This window comes from Xenopus tropicalis, chromosome 6 (genome assembly GCF_000004195.4).
Source record: "Xenopus tropicalis strain Nigerian chromosome 6, UCB_Xtro_10.0, whole genome shotgun sequence".
NCBI lineage: Eukaryota > Metazoa > Chordata > Amphibia > Anura > Pipidae > Xenopus > Xenopus tropicalis.
Window position 1 is genome coordinate 7,477,022 of NC_030682.2, and position 21,257 is coordinate 7,498,278.

The window sequence follows — 21,257 nt, forward strand, 5'->3', positions numbered from 1 at the left end:
TGGCCTTCAGGCTGGGCCCCCTTAGCCCATAACAAGGTTACAGATATATAGAAACATTGGGGTAACAGTCACCCTGCTATAGTTCCAGGGGTACCCAGGGCACAAATAAGCACTCACCCCAAATCCCCCCCTAACTGGCCTTCAGGCTGGGCCCCCTTAGCCCATAACAAGGTTACAGATATATAGAAACATTGGGGTAACAGTCACCCCGCTATAGTTCCAGGGGTACCCAGGGCACAAATAAGCACTCACCCCAAATCCCCCCCTAACTGGCCTTCAGGCTGGGCCCCCTTAGCCCATAACAAGGTTACAGATATATAGAAACATTGGGGTAACAGTCACCCTGCTATAGTTCCAGGGGTACCCAGGGCACAAATAAGCACTCACCCCAAATCCCCCCCTAACTGGCCTTCAGGCTGGGCCCCCTTAGCCCATAACAAGGTTACAGATATATAGAAACATTGGGGTAACAGTCACCCCATTATAGTTCCAGGGGTACCCAGGGCACAAATAAGCACTCACCCCAAATCCCGCCCTAACTGGCCTTCAGGCTGGGCCCCCTTAGCCCATAACAAGGTTACAGATATATAGAAACATTGGGGTAACAGTCACCCTGCTATAGTTCCAGGGGTACCCAGGGTACAAATAAGCACTCACCCCAAATCCCCCCCTAACTGGCCTTCAGGCTGGGCCCCCTTAGCCCATAACAAGGTTACAGATATATAGAAACATTGGGGTAACAGTCACCCCGCTATAGTTCCAGGGGTACCCAGGGCACAAATAAGCACCCACCCCAAATCCCCCCCTAACTGGCCTTCAGGCTGGGCCCCCTTAGCCCATAACAAGGTTACAGATATATAGAAACATTGGGGTAACAGTCACCCCGCTATAGTTCCAGGGGTACCCAGGGCACAAATAAGCACTCACCCCAAATCCCCCCCTAACTGGCCTTCAGGCTGGGCCCCCTTAGCCCATAACAAGGTTACAGATATATAGAAACATTGGGGTAACAGTCACCCCGCTATAGTTCCAGGGGTACCCAGGGCACAAATAAGCACTCACCCCAAATCCCCCCTAACTGGCCTTCAGGCTGGGCCCCCTTAGCCCATAACAAGGTTACAGATATATAGAAACATAGGGGTAACAGTCACCCTGCCAAGTTGATACTACTCCCCTCACTGATTACCATTTTCATGTTGGGAGGGGGGAGAATCACTAGTATAGAGTGCAATATTGCTCTCTGCATTAGAAGAGCCAAAATTCAGATTTAAGTTACCAGGAGTGGATTTTTGACGCCCCTGTTAATGCGCCGGGAAAAGCCGCCTGAGGTGAGTTTCTCAACCTAATGGCCCCAGCACCCCTGGGCGCCCTCCATTGATATAATCTGTAATAATGCCAATGATAAAGCCCATCTTAATTCTTGAACCCATTATATAATCCCAGTTATGTGTCTGGCAGCCAGTGAATGATAAAAACATAGATATATCAGATATATGGCAATCTTTGCCCTGGATATTCCCTATAACACTGCTCTATCCCCAGCCCCAGATATACATTAAAACCCAAGTGTGAGGCGCATTACAAACAACAAACAGCCCCTCTCTTCCCTTGGTAATAGGCAATGTGGGGCTTTCATATATCTGTTACAGCCCAGTTATGAGCCAGAGGGCAGCCCTGCCCAATTGCCTGGGCTTCAGATTGCCAGAAATAAACATGGCCACTGCTTCACTTTCCCCACAAACTCTCTCAGAGTTACAAACAAGCGAGTACAGAACAGGGAAGCGAACTCTGTTGTCACGGTAACTGAAGAAAGGGAGGGCGCTCTACCCGCTGGGCGTGGTGTCTATGGTAGGAGATCATGTGACCTCTCTGCCTACTGACTGGCGGCGCTGCGCTCTCTGGGGCAGGGAGGAATCTGACAGGGACGCCATGCACAGGGTTCGGGTAGTGCTGGGACACCTGCCGGCAAACTCTAGGGGAATATGGGCCGAGAACAGCTCAGCGGCCGCGGACAAGTCCCAGGACATTGTCATAGTTGCCGGCCGGAGGACCCCCATCTGCAAAGCTAAAAGAGGGGGCTTTAAGGTGAGTCTGCTGGCCCCCCCCATTGGCACATAACAGGCATAACTCTGAGCAAGGGGCACATACTGGCACTGCACTTACACACTGGCACCCAGCCCTGACACACTGTGGCACACTGGCACCCAGCCCTGGCACACTGGCACCCAGCCCTGACACACTGTGGCACACTGGCACCCAGCCCTGACACACTGGCACCCAGCCCTGACACACTGTGGCACACTGGCACCCAGCCCTGACACTGTGGCACACTGGCACCCAGCCCTGACACACTGTGGCACACTGGCACCCAGCCCTGACACTGTGGCACACTGGCACCCAGCCCTGGCACACTGGCACCCAGCCCTGACACACTGTGGCACACTGACACCCAGCCCTGACACACTGTGGCACACTGGCACCCAGCCCTGACACACTGTGGCACACTGGCACCCAGCCCTGACACTGTGGCACACTGGCACCCAGCCCTGGCACACTGGCACCCAGCCCTGACACACTGTGGCACACTGGTACCCAGCCCTGACACACTGTAGCACACTGGCACCCAGCCCTGACACACTGTGGCACACTGGCACCCAGCCCTGACACACTGTGGCACACTGGCACCCAGCCCTGGCACACTGGCACCCAGCCCTGACACACTGTGGCACACTGGCACACTGTGGCACACTGGTACCCAGCCCTGACACACTGTGGCACACTGGTACCCAGCCCTGACACACTGTGGCACACTGGTACCCAGCCCTGGCACACTGTGGCACACTGGTACCCAGCCCTGACACACTGTGGCACACTGGTACCCAGCCCTGACACACTGTGGCACACTGGTACCCAGCCCTGGCACACTGTGGCACACTGGTACCCAGCCCTGACACACTGTGGCACACTGGCACCCAGCCCTGGCACACTGGCACCCAGCCCTGGCACCCAGCCCTGACACACTGTGGCACACTGGCACCCAGCCCTGGCACACTGTGGCACACTGGTACCCAGCCCTGACACACTGTGGCACACTGGCACCCAGCCCTGACACACTGTGGCACACTGGCACCCAGCCCTGGCACACTGGCACCCAGCCCTGACACACTGTGGCACACTGGCACCCAGCCCTGGCACACTGTGGCACACTGGTACCCAGCCCTGACACACTGTGGCACACTGGTACCCAGCCCTGACACACTGTGGCACACTGGTACCCAGCCCTGACACACTGTGGCACACTGGCACCCAGCCCTGGCACACTGGCACCCAGCCCTGACACACTGTGGCACACTGGCACCCAGCCCTGGCACACTGTGGTACACTGGTACCCAGCCCTGACACACTGTGGCACACTGGCACCCAGCCCTGACACACTGTGGCACACTGGCACCCAGCCCTGGCACACTGGCACCCAGCCCTGACACACTGTGGCACACTGGCACCCAGCCCTGGCACACTGTGGCACACTGGTACCCAGCCCTGACACACTGTGGCACACTGGTACCCAGCCCTGACACACTGTGGCACACTGGTACCCAGCCCTGACACACTGTGGCACACTGGTACCCAGCCCTGACACACTGTGGCACACTGGTACCCAGCCCTGGCACACTGGTACCCAGCCCTGACACACTGTGGCACACTGGTACCCAGCCCTGACACACTGTGGCACACTGGTACCCAGCCCTGACACACTGTGGCACACTGGTACCCAGCCCTGACACACTGTGGCACACTGGTACCCAGCCCTGACACACTGTGGCACACTGGTACCCAGCCCTGGCACACTGTGGCACACTGGTACCCAGCCCTGACACACTGTGGCACACTGGTACCCAGCCCTGACACACTGTGGCACACTGGTACCCAGCCCTGACACACTGTGGCACACTGGTACCCAGCCCTGACACGCTGTGGGCACACTGGTACCCAGCCCTGACACGCTGTGGGCACACTGGTACCCAGCCCTGACACACTGTGGCACACTGGTACCCAGCCCTGACACGCTGTGGGCACACTGGTACCCAGCCCTGACACACTGTGGCACACTGGTACCCAGCCCTGACACACTGTGGCACACTGGTACCCAGCCCTGACACACTGTGGCACACTGGCACCCAGCCCTGACACACTGTGGCACACTGGCACCCAGCCCTGACACACTGTGGCACACTGGCACCCAGCCCTGGCACACTGGCACCCAGCCCTGACACACTGTGGCACACTGGCACCCAGCCCTGACACACTGTGGCACACTGGTACCCAGCCCTGACACACTGTAGCACACTGGCACCCAGCCCTGACACACTGTGGCACACTGGCACCCAGCCCTGACACACTGTAGCACACTGGCACCCAGCCCTGACACACTGTAGCACACTGGCACCCAGCCCTGACACACTGTGGCACACTGGTACCCAGCCCTGGCACACTGGCACCCAGCCCTGACACACTGTGGCACACTGGCACCCAGCCCTGGCACACTGGCACCCAGCCCTGGCACACTGGCACCCAGCCCTGACACACTGTGGCACACTGGCACCCAGCCCTGGCACACTGTGGCACACTGGTACCCAGCCCTGACACACTGTGGCACACTGGTACCCAGCCCTGACACACTGTGGCACACTGGTACCCAGCCCTGGCACACTGTGGCACACTGGTACCCAGCCTTGGCACACTGGTACCCAGCCCTGACACACTGTGGCACACTGGTACCCAGCCCTGACACACTGTGGCACACTGGTACCCAGCCCTGACACACTGTGGCACACTGGTACCCAGCCCTGACACACTGTAGCACACTGGCACCCAGCCCTGACACACTGTGGCACACTGGCACCCAGCCCTGACACACTGTGGCACACTGGTACCCAGCCCTGACACACTGTGGCACACTGGCACCCAGCCCTGACACACTGTGGCACACTGGCACCCAGCCCTGACACGCTGTGGGCACACTGGTACCCAGCCCTGACACACTGTGGCACACTGGTACCCAGCCCTGGCACACTGGTACCCAGCCCTGACACACTGTGGCACACTGGTACCCAGCCCTGACACACTGTGGCACACTGGCACCCAGCCCTGACACACTGTGGCACACTGGTACCCAGCCCTGACACACTGTGGCACACTGGTACCCAGCCCTGACACACTGTGGCACACTGGTACCCAGCCCTGACACACTGTGGCACACTGGTACCCAGCCCTGATACACTGTGGCACACTGGCACCCAGCCCTGACACTGTGGCACACTGGCACCCAGCCCTGGCACACTGGCACCCAGCCCTGACACACTGTGGCACACTGGTACCCAGCCCTGACACACTGTAGCACACTGGCACCCAGCCCTGACACACTGTGGCACACTGGCACCCAGCCCTGACACACTGTGGCACACTGGCACCCAGCCCTGGCACACTGGCACCCAGCCCTGGCACACTGGCACCCAGCCCTGACACACTGTGGCACACTGGCACACTGTGGCACACTGGTACCCAGCCCTGACACACTGTGGCACACTGGTACCCAGCCCTGGCACACTGTGGCACACTGGTACCCAGCCCTGACACACTGTGGCACACTGGTACCCAGCCCTGACACACTGTGGCACACTGGTACCCAGCCCTGGCACACTGTGGCACACTGGTACCCAGCCCTGACACACTGTGGCACACTGGCACCCAGCCCTGGCACACTGGCATCCAGCCCTGGCACACTGGCACCCAGCCCTGACACACTGTGGCACACTGGCACCCAGCCCTGGCACACTGTGGCACACTGGTACCCAGCCCTGACACACTGTGGCACACTGGCACCCAGCCCTGACACACTGTGGCACACTGGCACCCAGCCCTGGCACACTGGCACCCAGCCCTGGCACACTGGCACCCAGCCCTGACACACTGTGGCACACTGGCACCCAGCCCTGGCACACTGTGGCACACTGGTACCCAGCCCTGACACACTGTGGCACACTGGTACCCAGCCCTGACACACTGTGGCACACTGGTACCCAGCCCTGGCACACTGTGGCACACTGGTACCCAGCCCTGACACACTGTGGCACACTGGTACCCAGCCCTGACACACTGTGGCACACTGGTACCCAGCCCTGACACACTGTGGCACACTGGTACCCAGCCCTGGCACACTGTGGCACACTGGTACCCAGCCCTGACACACTGTGGCACACTGGTACCCAGCCCTGACACACTGTGGCACACTGGTACCCCAGCCCTGACACACTGTGGCACACTGGTACCCAGCCCTGGCACACTGGTACCCAGCCCTGACACACTGTGGCACACTGGTACCCAGCCCTGACACACTGTGGCACACTGGTACCCAGCCCTGACACACTGTGGCACACTGGCACCCAGCCCTGACACACTGTGGCACACTGGTACCCAGCCCTGACACACTGTGGCACACTGGTACCCAGCCCTGACACTGTGGCACACTGGCACCCAGCCCTGACACACTGTGGCACACTGGCACCCAGCCCTGACACACTGTGGCACACTGGCACCCAGCCCTGACACACTGTGGCACACTGGTACCCAGCCCTGACACACTGTGGCACACTGGTACCCAGCCCTGAAACGCTGCGGGCACACTGGTACCCAGCCCTGACACACTGTGGCACACTGGTACCCAGCCCTGACACGCTGTGGGCACACTGGTACCCAGCCCTGACACGCTGTGGCACACTGGTACCCAGCCCTGACACGCTGTGGGCACACTGGTACCCAGCCCTGACACACTGTGGCACACTGGTACCCAGCCCTGACACACTGTGGCACACTGGTACCCAGCCCTGACACACTGTGGCACACTGGCACCCAGCCCTGACACACTGTGGCACACTGGCACCCAGCCCTGACACACTGTGGCACACTGGCACCCAGCCCTGGCACACTGTGGCACACTGGCACCCAGCCCTGACACACTGTGGCACACTGGTACCCAGCCCTGACACACTGTGGCACACTGGTACCCAGCCCTGACACACTGTGGCACACTGGTACCCAGCCCTGACACACTGTGGCACACTGGTACCCAGCCCTGACACACTGTGGCACACTGGTACCCAGCCCTGACACACTGTGGCACACTGGTACCCAGCCCTGACACACTGTGGCACACTGGTACCCAGCCCTGACACACTGTGGCACACTGGTACCCAGCCCTGACACACTGTGGCACACTGGTACCCAGCCCTGACACACTGTGGCACACTGGTACCCAGCCCTGATACACTGTGGCACACTGGTACCCAGCCCTGACACGCTGTGGGCACTGGACAATGGTACCCAGCCCTGACACACTTGGGGTACATACAGGTACACACAAGCAGGACATACTGGTGCTGGCACACAGCAGTGTAGGACATACAGGGATATCTGCACACTGTGGGCACACCCTGACCCACTCGTGGGTGTACTCTGGCACAGAGTGACATATCCTAGTTATGTAGCGGCGGCATTGCTGCCCCCCCATGTGTATAATGGCCCATAGAACATTATGGGTAGGCTTGGCAGCCGTACATATGTGGACATTGAGGGGTACCAGTTTTGCACAGTACCATTTGGCCAGTATTTGAGACTGGGGTGAACAGGCTGCATTGGTACAAAGGCAGGTAGAGATACACTGCTGGCATGTTGTGAGTTCAAGTCGCACAACAGCAGGCAGGGCTTTTGGTATTTGGTAGGAGACTCGTTCATTTGTCATTATTCAGCATCGCTATAAAATGCATCGGTGTAACCCTTTCTGCTGCTGTAGGAGACCACCCCCGATGAGCTGCTTTCTGCTGTCATGACTGCTGTCCTGAACGATGTGAATCTGAACCCTGAACTGCTGGGGGATATCTGTGTGGGTAAGTACAGTACAGGGGGGTATCTGTGTGGGTGAGTACAGTACAGGGGGGGTATCTGTGTGGGTGAGTACAGTACAGGGGGGTATCTGTGTGTGTGAGTACAGTACAGGGGGGTATCAGTGTGGGTGAGTACAGTACAGGGGGGTATCTGTGTGGGTGAGTACAGTACAGGGGGGTATCAGTGTGGGTGAGTACAGTACAGGGGGGTATCTGTGTGGGTAAGTACAGTACAGGGGGGTATCTGTGTGGGTGAGTACAGTACAGGGGGGGTATCTGTGTGGGTGAGTACAGTACAGGGGGGTATCTGTGTGGGTGAGTACAGTACAGGGGGGTATCAGTGTGGGTGAGTACAGTTCAGGGGGGGTATCTGTGTGGGTGAGTACAGTACAGGGGGGTATCTGTGTGGGTGAGTACAGTACAGGGGGGTATCTGTGTGGGTGAGTACAGTACAGGGGGGTATCTGTGTGGGTGAGTACAGTACAGGGGGGGTATCTGTGTGGGTGAGTACAGTACAGGGGGGTATCTGTGTGGGTGAGTACAGTACAGGGGGGTATCAGTGTGGGTGAGTACAGTTCAGGGGGGGTATCTGTGTGGGTGAGTACAGTACAGGGGGGTATCTGTGTGGGTGAGTACAGTACAGGGGGGTATCTGTGTGGGTGAGTACAGTACAGGGGGGTATCTGTGTTGGTGAGTACAGTTCAGGGGGGGTATCTGTGTGGGTGAGTACAGTACAGGGGGGGTATCTGTGTGGGTGAGTACAGTACAGGGGGGGTATCTGTGTGGGTGAGTACAGTACAGGGGGGGGTATCTGTGTGGGTGAGTACAGTACAGGGGGGGTATCTGTGTGGGTGAGTACAGTACAGGGGGGGTATCTGTGTGGGTGAGTACAGTACAGGGGGGGTATCTGTGTGGGTGAGTACAGTACAGGGGGGGTATCTGTGTGGGTGAGTACAGTACAGGGGGGGTATCTGTGTGGGTGAGTCAGTACAGGGGGGGTATCTGTGTGGGTGAGTACAGTACAGGGGGGGTATCTGTGTGGGTGAGTACAGTACAGGGGGGGTATCTGTGTGGGTGAGTACAGTACAGGGGGGGTATCTGTGTGGGTGAGTACAGTACAGGGGGGTATCTGTGTGGGTGAGTACAGTACAGGGGGGGTATCTGTGTGGGTGAGTACAGTACAGGGGGGTATCTGTGTGGGTGAGTACAGTACAGGGGGGTATCTGTGTGGGTGAGTACAGTACAGGGGGGTATCTGTGTGGGTAAGTTCAGTACAGGGGGGGTATCTGTGTGGGTAAGTTCAGTACAGGGGGGGTATCTGTGTGGGTAAGTTCAGTACAGGGGGGTATCTGTGTGGGTAAGTACAGTACAGGGGGGTGTATCTGTGTGGGTAAGTACAGTACAGGGGGGTATCTGTGTGGGTGAGTACAGTACAGGGGGGTATCTGTGTGGGTGAGTACAGTACAGGGGGGTATCTGTGTGGGTGAGTACAGTACAGGGGGGTATCTGTGTGGGTGAGTACAGTACAGGGGGGGTATCTGTGTGGGTGAGTACAGTACAGGGGGGGTATCTGTGTGGGTGAGTACAGTACAGGGGGGGTATCTGTGTGGGTGAGTACAGTACAGGGGGGGTATCTGTGTGGGTGAGTACAGTACAGGGGGGGTATCTGTGTGGGTGAGTACAGTACAGGGGGGTATCTGTGTGGGTGAGTACAGTACAGGGGGGGTATCTGTGTGGGTGAGTACAGTACAGGGGGGTATCTGTGTGGGTGAGTACAGTACAGGGGGGTATCTGTGTGGGTGAGTACAGTACAGGGGGGGTATCTGTGTGGGTAAGTTCAGTACAGGGGGGGTATCTGTGTGGGTAAGTTCAGTACAGGGGGGGTATCTGTGTGGGTAAGTTCAGTACAGGGGGGTATCTGTGTGGGTAAGTACAGTACAGGGGGGTGTATCTGTGTGGGTAAGTACAGTACAGGGGGGTATCTGTGTGGGTGAGTACAGTACAGGATTGTATCTGTGTGGGTGAGTACAGTACAGGGGGGTATCTGTGTGGGTGAGTACAGTACAGGGGGGTATCTGTGTGGGTGAGTACAGTACAGGGGGGGTATCTGTGTGGGTGAGTACAGTACAGGGGGGGGTATCTGTGTGGGTGAGTACAGTACAGGGGGGTATCTGTGTGGGTGAGTACAGTACAGGGGGGTATCTGCTTAAGCCCCCCCATGCCTGTATGGATTAGCCATAATGTGGGCCACACTGCAAGTTCTAGAGTCTGAACTGTTTGGCACAGATATGGAGTCACGTGACTGTGGGAATATGCTGCTCGGGTGCCCTATGCCCAGCGCTGAGGCCGGCACCACATAAATGGAACCTTTGGACAGATTAGGATCAGGTCGGCTTTGAACTCTGGACCTGCCGGGCTCGGGGTTACAGTTATGAAAGTTGCAAAATCTTCCGGTTCTCTCTTTTTTATTTTTGGCAGTTGCTGCTTTGCATTTATTGCACAAACCTTTCTACTGAGAGCATGTACTTATCCCCCTCTGAGCTAACAATCTACTCGCAAACGTTCCATTGGGGTTTGAAATATAATATCAACCATGTTGAACCTTCTCTCTCTGTGCAGGAAATGTATTACAGCCGGGAGCAGGGGCATTGGTGGCAAGGATTGGCCAGTTCTTAAGGTATTGCTCGGAGCCGTTTGATTGATCGATGTTTTATATAAATCCTACAGATACTTTATTTCTCCTTTAAAGCAAAGTGCAACACAATGGGGGGAGCACTTTTTTTAGCGGTTTTACCACCACTTTCACTCCAAGAAACACTTTCTCCATATTCACAAACAGAAATCTGCCTAAATTCCCACTCAACCGCCACTTTTCTGTTTTTGGTGAAAGAAATACAGTTTACGGACACTTTTGATTCACCCAGTCTTCATTGCACACCTCTTGTAGGAGCCCCATTTGGAGCAATAGGCGCAAAAATCACATTACTGACACTTGCCCCAACTTATCTGTGCCCCCATAGCATGCCCAGAACTACAGCGCTTGCATGATAGCATTGCCCCCCACCTTTAGCTGCATCCCTTCTGTTCCCAGCAGCCATCTTGGGGTTCAGTAAGCAGCACATCATGCACACTGGCACCCAAACTGGGATATTGGGCTACTGTGAATTCAAGGTTTGACTGACCCAACCGGGCATGTTGGTGCTTGGGCCATATTGCTGACAACCAATAATCAGTGGGGAATAGAGAAGTAGTGTGGGGGGGGGGGGGGGGGGGGGGCGGCTTTGTGCTTGGTGGGTGCTTGCCCCTGTGTATAACTATATTTTATTTACTAGTACTGTGCCATTCCTTTCGGAGCATTGGTTACCGTGGCCAAACCAATAAGATTCGCTCGTTTGGCAATGTCACCAAACAAGTGGATCTTCTCCCGATAGGCTGATATGGGGCTAAACCATCAAATGACACCGGCATAGGCACCGTCGGCCTGAGGAATGTGGCCAATTTTAGGCCAGATATCAGTCGGGGAGGCCTGACGGAGAGCCCAATACACAGGCAGATAAGACACCAAATTGGTCTGAAGGACACAGCTGAAATCTGCCCGTGTACGGGCGCAGATGGTCACTGCACCCAAGGTAGCGTTTTATACCTCGCTCTATGTACAACCGGAGGTGTGGGATTTTCATGCATAATGATGAGCTATCAATCGGAACTGGTCGGTTTAGTTGAACTATAGCAATATAGCTGTAAAACAGCTTGCAGTTATCCCCCAGTACATTAGATCAGACTATAGCAGGGCTACATTGAGCACAGAAAGCTGAGACAAAATACAGTGCGACCAACATGGATACCCATAGCACTAATGCGCTTTCTCTTTGCTTTCCAGTGGGATTCCCGAGAGCGTCCCCTTGCATGTAGTGAACAGACAGTGCTCCTCCGGCCTGCAGGCTATCATCAACATCGCCGGTGAGTCGCCCCAAGGGGTCGCTCACGTTCCAATTGACTTCAGTTCCCAGCACTCCCTCACAGCTTTCAGCTGTTTGGAGCTGCTGGGAGTTGCAGTTCGGGGGGTTCCCAGGTTGCCCGTTGCTGATACAGCGGGGCACATTGAGTAAGGATGCATACGCTCCTCCTGATTCGTTGACATAATGTTTAGGGCACTATATAATGTATAACCTTGCCGGCAGGGGGCCGTAATGCAGACCAGTGACATCCGTATATTAATTACAGGTGGCATCAGAAATGGCTCATATGACGTTGGTTTGGCCTGTGGGTAAGGAAACATATTACGGACTCTTTATAATTATTATTTTGCATTTTATTTTGCTTTTTGTAGGTTTATCAGACCGGCATTCTTATATTCAGTGCAATATTGCTTAAGGCTGATATCATACAGAAAACCCACCCCCACCTCTCATTAGCTTAAATGGCAAATGCCTGAATGCCCCTGTACTGGGGTATCATGCACCTAAAGTATAACTATAGAGGAAGCAATGATTGGGTATGGGCACAGAATGAAGCAATGATTGGGTATGGGCACAGAATGAAGCAATGATTGGGTATGGGCACAGAATGAAGCAATGATTGGGTATGGGCACAGAATGAAGCAATTATTGGGTATGGGCACAGAATGAAGCAATGATTGGGTATGGGCACAGAATGAAGCAATGATTGGGTATGGGCACAGAATGAAGCAATGATTGGGTATGGGCACAGAATGAAGCAATGATTGGGTATGGGCACAGGATCAAGCAATGATTGGGTATGGGCACAGAATGAAGCAATGATTGGGTATGGGCACAGAGTGAACAATGATTGGATATGGGCACAGAATGAAGCAATGATTGGGTATGGGCACAGAGTGAACAATGATTGGATATGGGCATATAATAAAGCAATGATTGGATATGGGCACAGAATGAAGCAATGATTGGATATGGGCATATAATAAAGCAATGATTGGGTATGGGCACAAAATGAAGGAATGATTGTGTATGGGCACAGAATGAAGCAATGATTGGGTATGGGCACAGAATGAAGCAATGATTGGGTATGGGCACAGAATGAAGCAATGATTGGGTATGGGCACAGAGTGAACAATGATTGGGTATGGGCACAGAGTGAACAATGATTGGATATGGGCACAGAATGAAGCAATGATTGGATATGGGCATATAATAAAGCAATGATTGGGTATGGGCACAGAATGAAGCAATGATTGGGTATGGGCACAGAATGAAGGAATGATTGGGTATGGGCACAGAATGAAGGAATGATTGGGTATGGGCACAGAATGAAGCAATGATTGGATATGGGCATATAATAAAGCAATGATTGGTTATGTAGTCTGTTAGTCGAGGGCAAAGGTCCGTCTCTGTACCCGCTCCCACTGCTTTAAAGCTTATTGTGGCGCCACATTCCCGGGCAAAGGTTACTGTGCCCTTAGTTCATGTTTGTGTCTCACTGCTCTGATGTTGCACCCGATACAGAGAAATGTGTGACACCAACAGCGACTGCTCTCTCCTCTCTCTCTCTCTATCTCTCTCTCCCGCTCTCTATCTTCCAGGGCAGCTTGCCTCTACATTAAAGGGGAAGTATACACCTAAAGTCAGGATAAGTGTTTTAATACCAGTTATTAATCACCCATATGGGAGCTCCCCTGGCACTGCCTATGGTGCAATGAATATTATTTTATTATTAACATTTATTTATAAAGCGCCAACATATTCCGCAGCGCTGTACAATACCTTTAGCTTTGTGACCCCATGGCAATCACAGGTTTACTTTCATTATTCTGACAGCTGTAGACTATAATATTCTGATTGGTTGCTATGGGACCTGGGGCAAACATCCCATCAATACACACTTTGGATAAAGTGGTAGAATCGGGTTAAACTGCATTCAGATGACATTTGGTACAATAATAATAATTTCCATTTTTTTTAGGGTGGAATCAATGAGCCTGAGAAGCGTGGGGAATCCCGGAGATATCAGCTCTCGCACTATGGACTTCAGTAAAGCCAGAGACTGCCTGATCCCCATGGGGTGAGGGGCCATTTCACTGCTATATTAATGTACAGAATAGTGCCTCCTGCTGGCACAGTACAACAAACGTTTATGTTCATGCATGGCTGTGCTTTTATGCACCAGTAGTAGGTGCCACTGGACTGAGCTGTGTGTATAATCAGACTTTACAAAACAACTATTATCTGTTTGAACTATTAGGGGAAGATAGGGTTAATGTGCCCAGCAGTGGCCCATTCTCCATTTTTTATTATTTGTAGTTTTTTTAATTACTGTTTTTGTTCAGTGGCTTTGCAGTTTGGAATTCCAGCAGCAATCTGGTTGCTAGGGTCCAAACTACCTTAGTAACCAGGGGAGTGGTTTGAATAAGAGACTGAAATATTAATAGGCGAAGGCCCAAATAAAAAAAAAAAATAAGTTACAAAAAGTAACAATAACCATAAAACTGGAGCCTCACAGAGCAATAGGTTTTGGCTGCCGGGGTCAGTGACCCCCATTTGAAAGCTGGAAAGAGTAGGAAGAAGAAGGCAAATAATTAAAAAACTATAACAAATAATAAAGACCAATTGAAAAGATGCTTAGAACTGGCCATTCTATAACATACTAAAACATACCTTCACCTTTAGGTTTACTTTTAGTATGTTATAGAAAGGCCAATTCTAAGCAACTTTTCAATTGGTCTTATATTATTATATATTAATTGTAGTTTTTGAATTATTTGCCTTCTTCTTCCAACTCTTTTCAGCTTTCAAATGGGGGTCACTGACCCCGGCAGCCAAAAACCTATTGCTCTGTGAGGCTCCAGTTTTATTGTTATTGTTATTTTTTGTAACTTTCTTTACTATTCAGTTCCTCTCCTATTCATATAACGGTCTCTCATCCAAACCAAACTCCCTGGTTACTAAGGTAATTTGGACCCTAGCAACCAAATAGCTGCTGGAACGCCAAACCGCAGAGCTGCTGAACTGAAAGTGATATAACTAAAAAACTACATATAATAAAAAATGGAGACTAATTGCAATCTGGCTCAGAATATGACTCTCTACATCATACTAAAAGTTAATTTAAAGATGAACAACCACTGTAAAGGGGACCTGTCACAATAAGAAATAATTCCAAATCTTTTTCTTTCATGTTAATTGAGCAAAATGGACTAGGAAGTGACAACTAGGGAGTGCAGAATGAAAAGTGAAAGTAACTGAGTGCAGCGCCTGAGGCATGTATGGTTACGCCTGTGTTTCCCCCCACAGGATTACCTCTGAAAATGTTGCAGAAAGATTTGGAATCACCAGAGAGAAACAGGATTCCTTGGCTCTGGCCTCCCAACAAAGGTGAGTACAGTGTCATTTATTATTTCCCTTTATTATATCCCCCCCCCATATAACACAGTAGGGCACAGTGGGCTTATTCCCTGAGCTGCCACCTTGACATTGTCACTGCCCATTCTGCCATTGGCCAATAGTTATTTCATATTCTTTATATTGGTGTCAGCAGTGTCCTACCTATGGCCTAACAACTATGGCTGAACTACAACCAGCTGCCATCGTTTTATGAAATACCCCAAGGATCCATTTACCCATTCCTAGCAACTTTGCAATTGGTCTTCAATATTTTTTATAGTTTTTTTAAACCTATTCTGCCTCTTTCTAGCTCAGATGGGGGTCGCTGACCCCGGCACCCGAAAAGCTATTGCTCTGTGAGGCTATAACTTTATTGTTATTGGTACTTATCTTCCTATTCACTCCTTTGCCTATTCATATTCCAGTCTCTCATTCAGTCTCCATGCTTGGGACTAGTACTCATTCAAATCAATGCCTGGTTGTTAGGGTACATAACACCCTAGCAACCAGGTTGCTGCTGATATACCAAATTGGAGAAAAAAAAACCCCATAAAAAATAAAGACCAACTGCCAATTGTCTCAGAATAGCAATACCTACATCATATAAAAAGTTAATTTAAACACAAACCACCCCAACTGTAAGTGCAACGGAGCCAGGCAAATGCAATTTCCGGGTTATAACCTACTGAAATCTTCCTACTTCCCAAGGGCGGCGGCTGCTCAGAGATCAGGGCGCTTTAAAGAGGAAATTGTTCCCATAACCACCACCTTCACCGACGATCAGGGCAACACCAAGACCATAACGGTGACTGAAGATGAGGGCATCAGGGCAAGTACCACCATGGAGGGGCTCGGCCGGCTAAAAGCAGCGTTCAAGGAAGGGGGCAGCACCACCGCCGGTCAGTAATCCCATTCCTCATTCTTGCACAAAGGGAAAGTGTACTCTGGGCACAACTGGTGGGGTGCCAAGACTGATTGGGGCATTCCGTGCGTGTAGGTTGGGGCAATGTGGTGGTGACTGGTACTTTATATGTTCCCCCCTGCAGGAAATTCCAGTCAGGTCAGTGACGGCGCGGCGGCGGTGCTGATGGCCAAACGCTGCAAGGCTGAGCAGTTAGGGCTCCCCATACTGGGGGTGCTGAGGTCATTTGCGGTGGTCGGTGTCCCTCCTGATGTCATGGGCATAGGGCCGGCGTATGCCATACCCGCGGCTTTGCAGAAAGCAGGTACGGCACGACTAGCATCCCCCTACTGTTATTGCTTTGATGTCACGTGTTTAGGGATGCACCAAATCCAGGATTCGGTTCGGATTCAGACAAATCCGAGAGTCCAAGACCTTAAAATCACGTGTCTTTTTTCATATTCAGTTGAATCTTTTTTTCTTTTTTTTTTTTTTTTTAAGTTTTTATTTTTGCATTTTTCAATTTAACATAAAAATAAAACAGCAAAAGGAGAGGGAGAGGAAGCAGTAGGGGGATAAAGAGAGGGGGGGAGGGAGGGGGGAAGAGGCAAGCTGTAGAGCTGGGGAGATTGGGACCAGTTCATTTCCATTATTATGGTGTATTGTCCGTGATGTTTCCTGGGGTTTCATGGAAGGCAATCCAGGGGCCCCATATTGCATCAAATTTTTTAGGACAACCCAGTGCAAGGTAGGTCAGTTTCTGGTTGGTGAGAGTGTTGTTGACTAAAGTTCTCCAGAATGGGAGGGTTGGAGGGGCTAAGGATTTCCATTGCAAAATAGTGGATTTGGTGCACCCTACGTTTTTCCGTTTCCTTCTAAATAACTGGGTGCAGAGTGTAGAACAAGGGAACTAGCCGGGGTTAATGAGACCTCTCCTCTTTTTTTCAGGTTTATCCGTGCACGACATTGATGTCTATGAAATTAATGAAGCGTTTGCCAGCCAGGTGAGAGGGGGCTATTGTGGCACAGGGTTACACCTACAGGGCTTTCTTCTTATCATTTACCCCCTAAAAACAAACTAAGAAAGTAGGCTAGAATTGTTTTCCTTTATGTGTTGGGTTTCTGAACCAGCCCAAGGCAACCACAGCCCTTTAGCAGGAAGCAGGGTGCCCCAGTAGCCCCCCATCTTTTCTTCTGCTGACTACCAGTACAGGCTCTGTGCTGCTGTCACTTACCTGAGCTTAGGGACCCACTCACTATATACTGTGTGTATAGAATATAAATGTAACTGTATAAGGCTGATTAGTAAGATAATTAGTACATGGCAGTTCTGAAACCAGTGCAATCAGCATCAGAGTGTAGCAATCAGCCCTGTACCATCAGTTTCCCTGCAGCTACCCAGAGCCCACTGAGCATGTGCAGTGCCACTGACACTAACAGACTCCACAAAGGGGAGCTCCTGTAAGAACTTTGAAGGCCTGGATTATTACTACTATTATGCTGAACCTTTAGGCTGGAGCATTAAGTTCAGTATATAAAATATGGCATTTGTAAGAATGAAGGAAATGGAGCCTGGGTAGCTAGATAGATAGTACATCAAAGGCAAACCTTGGAGTCTATTATTAAAATAGTTTTGTAAGACACTATTCACAAACACTGTTCTGATTTTATTTGTGCATTTGGGCACCTAGTGATGGGCAGATGGGCATTACAGGCGGAATGACTAAGTTTGAGACAGTTGGGGGTCCTGCATGGCTGAGTGGGGGTGGGGCTTAGGGAGAGCATAAAGAGTTCCATATTGGTTCCTATACTAATCAGTGTGACATATACCCTAAGGCTGCGTATTGTGTAGAGAAACTGGGGATCCCCCTGGAGAAAGTGAACCCTAATGGTGGCGCCATTGCCCTGGGACACCCCCTGGGCTGCACGGGAGCACGCCAGACTGTCACCTTGCTCAACGAGCTCAAGAGAAGAGGGAAGAGGTGAGCAATTTCTAGCCTAGAGCCTCTCTTCTTAAAGGGGATATTACCTTATAAATGAACATGTACTGTGCTGCTGCTAACGAGAGCCCATTCGTTATTATTTCCTTCCCTAACGAGGCATTGTACATTATACCTGCTTAAAGGGGTAGTTCACCTTTACAATAACTTTTAGTATGATATAGGAAATGCTATTCTGATACAATTTGCAGTTGGTCTTAGTTTTTTTTATTATTTGCGATTTAACCTAGCAACCAGGCAGGGATTTGAAAGAGAGACAGGAATATAAATAGACATCACTGGTAATGTTGCCCATAGCAACCAATCAGCAATTAGATCTGAACGGTCACCCTACACGTTAAAAAACAAAAGCAAAGATCTGATTGGTTGTTATGGGCATTAAAACTATAAAGGTGTGCCTTTATAGTTTTAATGGTGTGGCCCATACTAATGGTTTCATCTGTCCATATGGGCATAAAGTGGGTCAGGCTGCTAGAGCGGACCAATCAGAACAGGCCACTTTCAGCCAACCCTAACCAATGCTAGAGGAACATGTGATCCATATACTGTAGTGCCCGCCCCCAAGAGCGAATCTAAACCAATGACCCCACTGTGTGCTTTGTATTACAGGGGATTTGGGGTTGTATCCATGTGTATAGGAACGGGAATGGGTGCGGCCGCCGTGTACGAATACCCGGGGCATTAGTGCTCAAATGAACCCCCTGACAGAGACGTTCCGCCCGCAGTCTGAAGGAATTCATTTTGGGAGAGCGATGGAGACCCCCGTTACCGGTTTCTTCAGCAAATCTTAATAGTAATAATAATAAAAATGCAACTAACTGTGATAATTGGAGCCCCCCCTGGGCTACCCTGTCAATAACTGGGCTACCTGTCATAGGGCTGTGGCCAGTGAAAATCACACAAAATCATTCTCACCCTGTTTGAGACCAAGTCGATTTCTATTGGTTCCCAGGGATGGGGATTCCTGTATTAGCGCTGCTAATGAACTGAATCATGGGTAATTTAGACCCTAATTAGCCTTCTGTGTTACCTCCCACGGAACAGGCAGCTATGGTTCCCTAATGTCATGGCTGCCAGCCGTGGGTGGGGCTCACTGTTTGCTGCTTAACCCTTTCACTGTCCTTTTTTCTAAGAAATATTTCATATGGGATATGTTTAAAAAAATAATTTCATGATCCGCAAGGTGATTATATTAATAAAGAAAAGCACTTACAGACCTAACTGTCATTTCATTTTCCCTATCACTTTTTTTTTGTATTTTTATTTCCCCTTTAAAACCCCTGGAGCGTGTGTGTTTTTACTGTTTATTATGGGGTCTTGTAGAAGTGACATAGATTGGAGAATCTCACTAATACACACAGCTACCCAAACAACATAGTACAAAAATAGGTTTTATTTCCCCTTTATCAGAAAGGTGAACTCTATTAGGAGAGGTGTTTATCTATCTTATTCCCGGTGCTGGGGGAAGAGGATCTGGATGCACTGTCCTTATGACCCTTACCCCTATCTGTACAGCACTAACCCCCCCACCATATTACTGATAAGAACTCTGTACAATGGTCTCTGCCATGGGATGCCCCATTGGCCAGGGCCCCTGTCACTCAGCCGGCTACCCATAACCACTCAGGTCTGAACTGAGGATTGGTTTAGCCCTGCTGCTGGGGGCTCCCAGTTCCTTATGTGAGTAGTTGTGGGCAGGCTAAGCTTAGGGGGGAGCCTGGGTAACATGTGGGTAACCCCCCCCCCCCTCCGGTGCAGGCACAGCCTCACGTTTTCCCTTTCAAGTCCCAGTTTAGTGAGAGAACAGCAGTCGGAAATACTTGTTACACTTCTAGGAATGTTCAGGAACCTCAAATTTCTCATCGTAGGATCCCTGCCCTTTGATCTGTAGGTGCAAGGGCTGCTCCCCCAACATGCCGTGGATCGTCACCGTCATCTCATATTCTGTGCTCGCTCTAAAATTGGGCAGAAAAAGGGCAATAAAATCATTTTGGAATTGTATAATGTATTTGCCCCATTTAGCCCAGAGATCTCCCAGCAGCACTAGAGGCGCCACTATACACTTTTGGAATTTACATTTATAATATGTTTCCAAGCTACGAGCAGTTTTCACTACTAATATAATGAATTTGCAACTACAGCGCCACCTGCTGTTCATTTTCAGCCAAAATAAGGTTCCTGAGCAGAGGAAAGTCCTGGGATGTTCCAGCGCTTAGAACTGACCAGAGAAACCTCAGGGGACACTTCCCTGCCTACTGACCTCATTTCTGAAGTGGATATGGCCAATTTTACATTCATTTGTTGTACAGGTTTACATTTGCTTTAAGGTAAAATCATTTTTTAAAGCGGAATTTATAATTATTTTTGTTTGTGTTGTTTCCCTCCAGTTCCTGTGAAGGTGCTACTGGCTTATTATGCAATTTTAGCCTAAACTGCCATTGTCTCAGACTGGACATAGTCTTTTCTCTTTTGCTCCTATAACTAAGTTTGCTCAGAGCCAGAGAGATACCATAAAACTATGGCACATAGGGATTCCCCTGTACTAAGCACAATTCAGCAGGAACAGCCCCCTAAGTTTGCCCATAGCCTGTACAGAGAGATACCATAAAACTATGGCACATAGGGATTCCCCTGCACTAAGCACAATTCAGCAGGAACAGCCCCCTAAGTTTGCTCATAGCCTGTACAGAGAGATACCATAAAACTATGGCACATAGGGATTCCCCTGTACTAAGCACAATTCAGCAGGAACAGCCCCCTAAGTTTGCCCATAGCCTGTACAGAGAGATACCATAAAACTATGGCCCATAGGGATTCCCCTGTACTAAGCACAATTCAGCAGGAACAGCCCCCTAAGTTTGCCCATAGCCTGTACAGAGAGATACCATAAAACTATGGCACATAGGGATTCCCCTGCACTAAGCACAATTCAGCAGGAACAGCCCCCTAAGTTTGCCCATAGCCTGTACAGAGAGATACCATAAAACTATGGCAGCATAGGGATTTGCCTGTACTAAGCACAATTCAGCAGGAACAGCCCCCTGAGATTCATTCTAGT

The 21,257-nt window shown here is 51.1% G+C and overlaps 2 protein-coding genes across 3 annotated transcripts in view; one reads left to right on the plus strand and one right to left on the minus strand.

Annotated features, from left to right (window-relative positions):
- The first annotated feature begins 1,893 nt into the window (after positions 1–1,893).
- On the plus strand, positions 1,894–19,416 carry acaa1 (acetyl-CoA acyltransferase 1). Its single transcript, NM_001079218.1, has 12 exons — positions 1,894–2,085; positions 7,850–7,943; positions 10,560–10,617; positions 11,821–11,900; positions 12,165–12,207; positions 13,881–13,979; positions 15,209–15,289; positions 16,007–16,197; positions 16,345–16,524; positions 17,148–17,203; positions 18,036–18,181; positions 18,809–19,416. Exons 1-12 carry the CDS (start codon positions 1,930–1,932, stop codon positions 18,882–18,884), a joined length of 1,260 nt encoding a protein of 419 aa, NP_001072686.1. The 5' UTR covers positions 1,894–1,929; the 3' UTR covers positions 18,885–19,416.
- A 157-nt stretch (positions 19,417–19,573) lies between these two features.
- Positions 19,574–21,257, minus strand: part of dlec1 (DLEC1, cilia and flagella associated protein) — a 36,806-nt gene continuing 35,122 nt past the window's right edge. For both annotated transcript variants that reach the window (XM_031903858.1, XM_031903857.1), the window contains exon 39: positions 19,574–20,154. In XM_031903858.1, the coding sequence (XP_031759718.1) occupies positions 20,031–20,154 (124 nt within the window). In that variant the 3' untranslated portion in view covers positions 19,574–20,030. The remainder of the gene's footprint in view (positions 20,155–21,257) is intronic.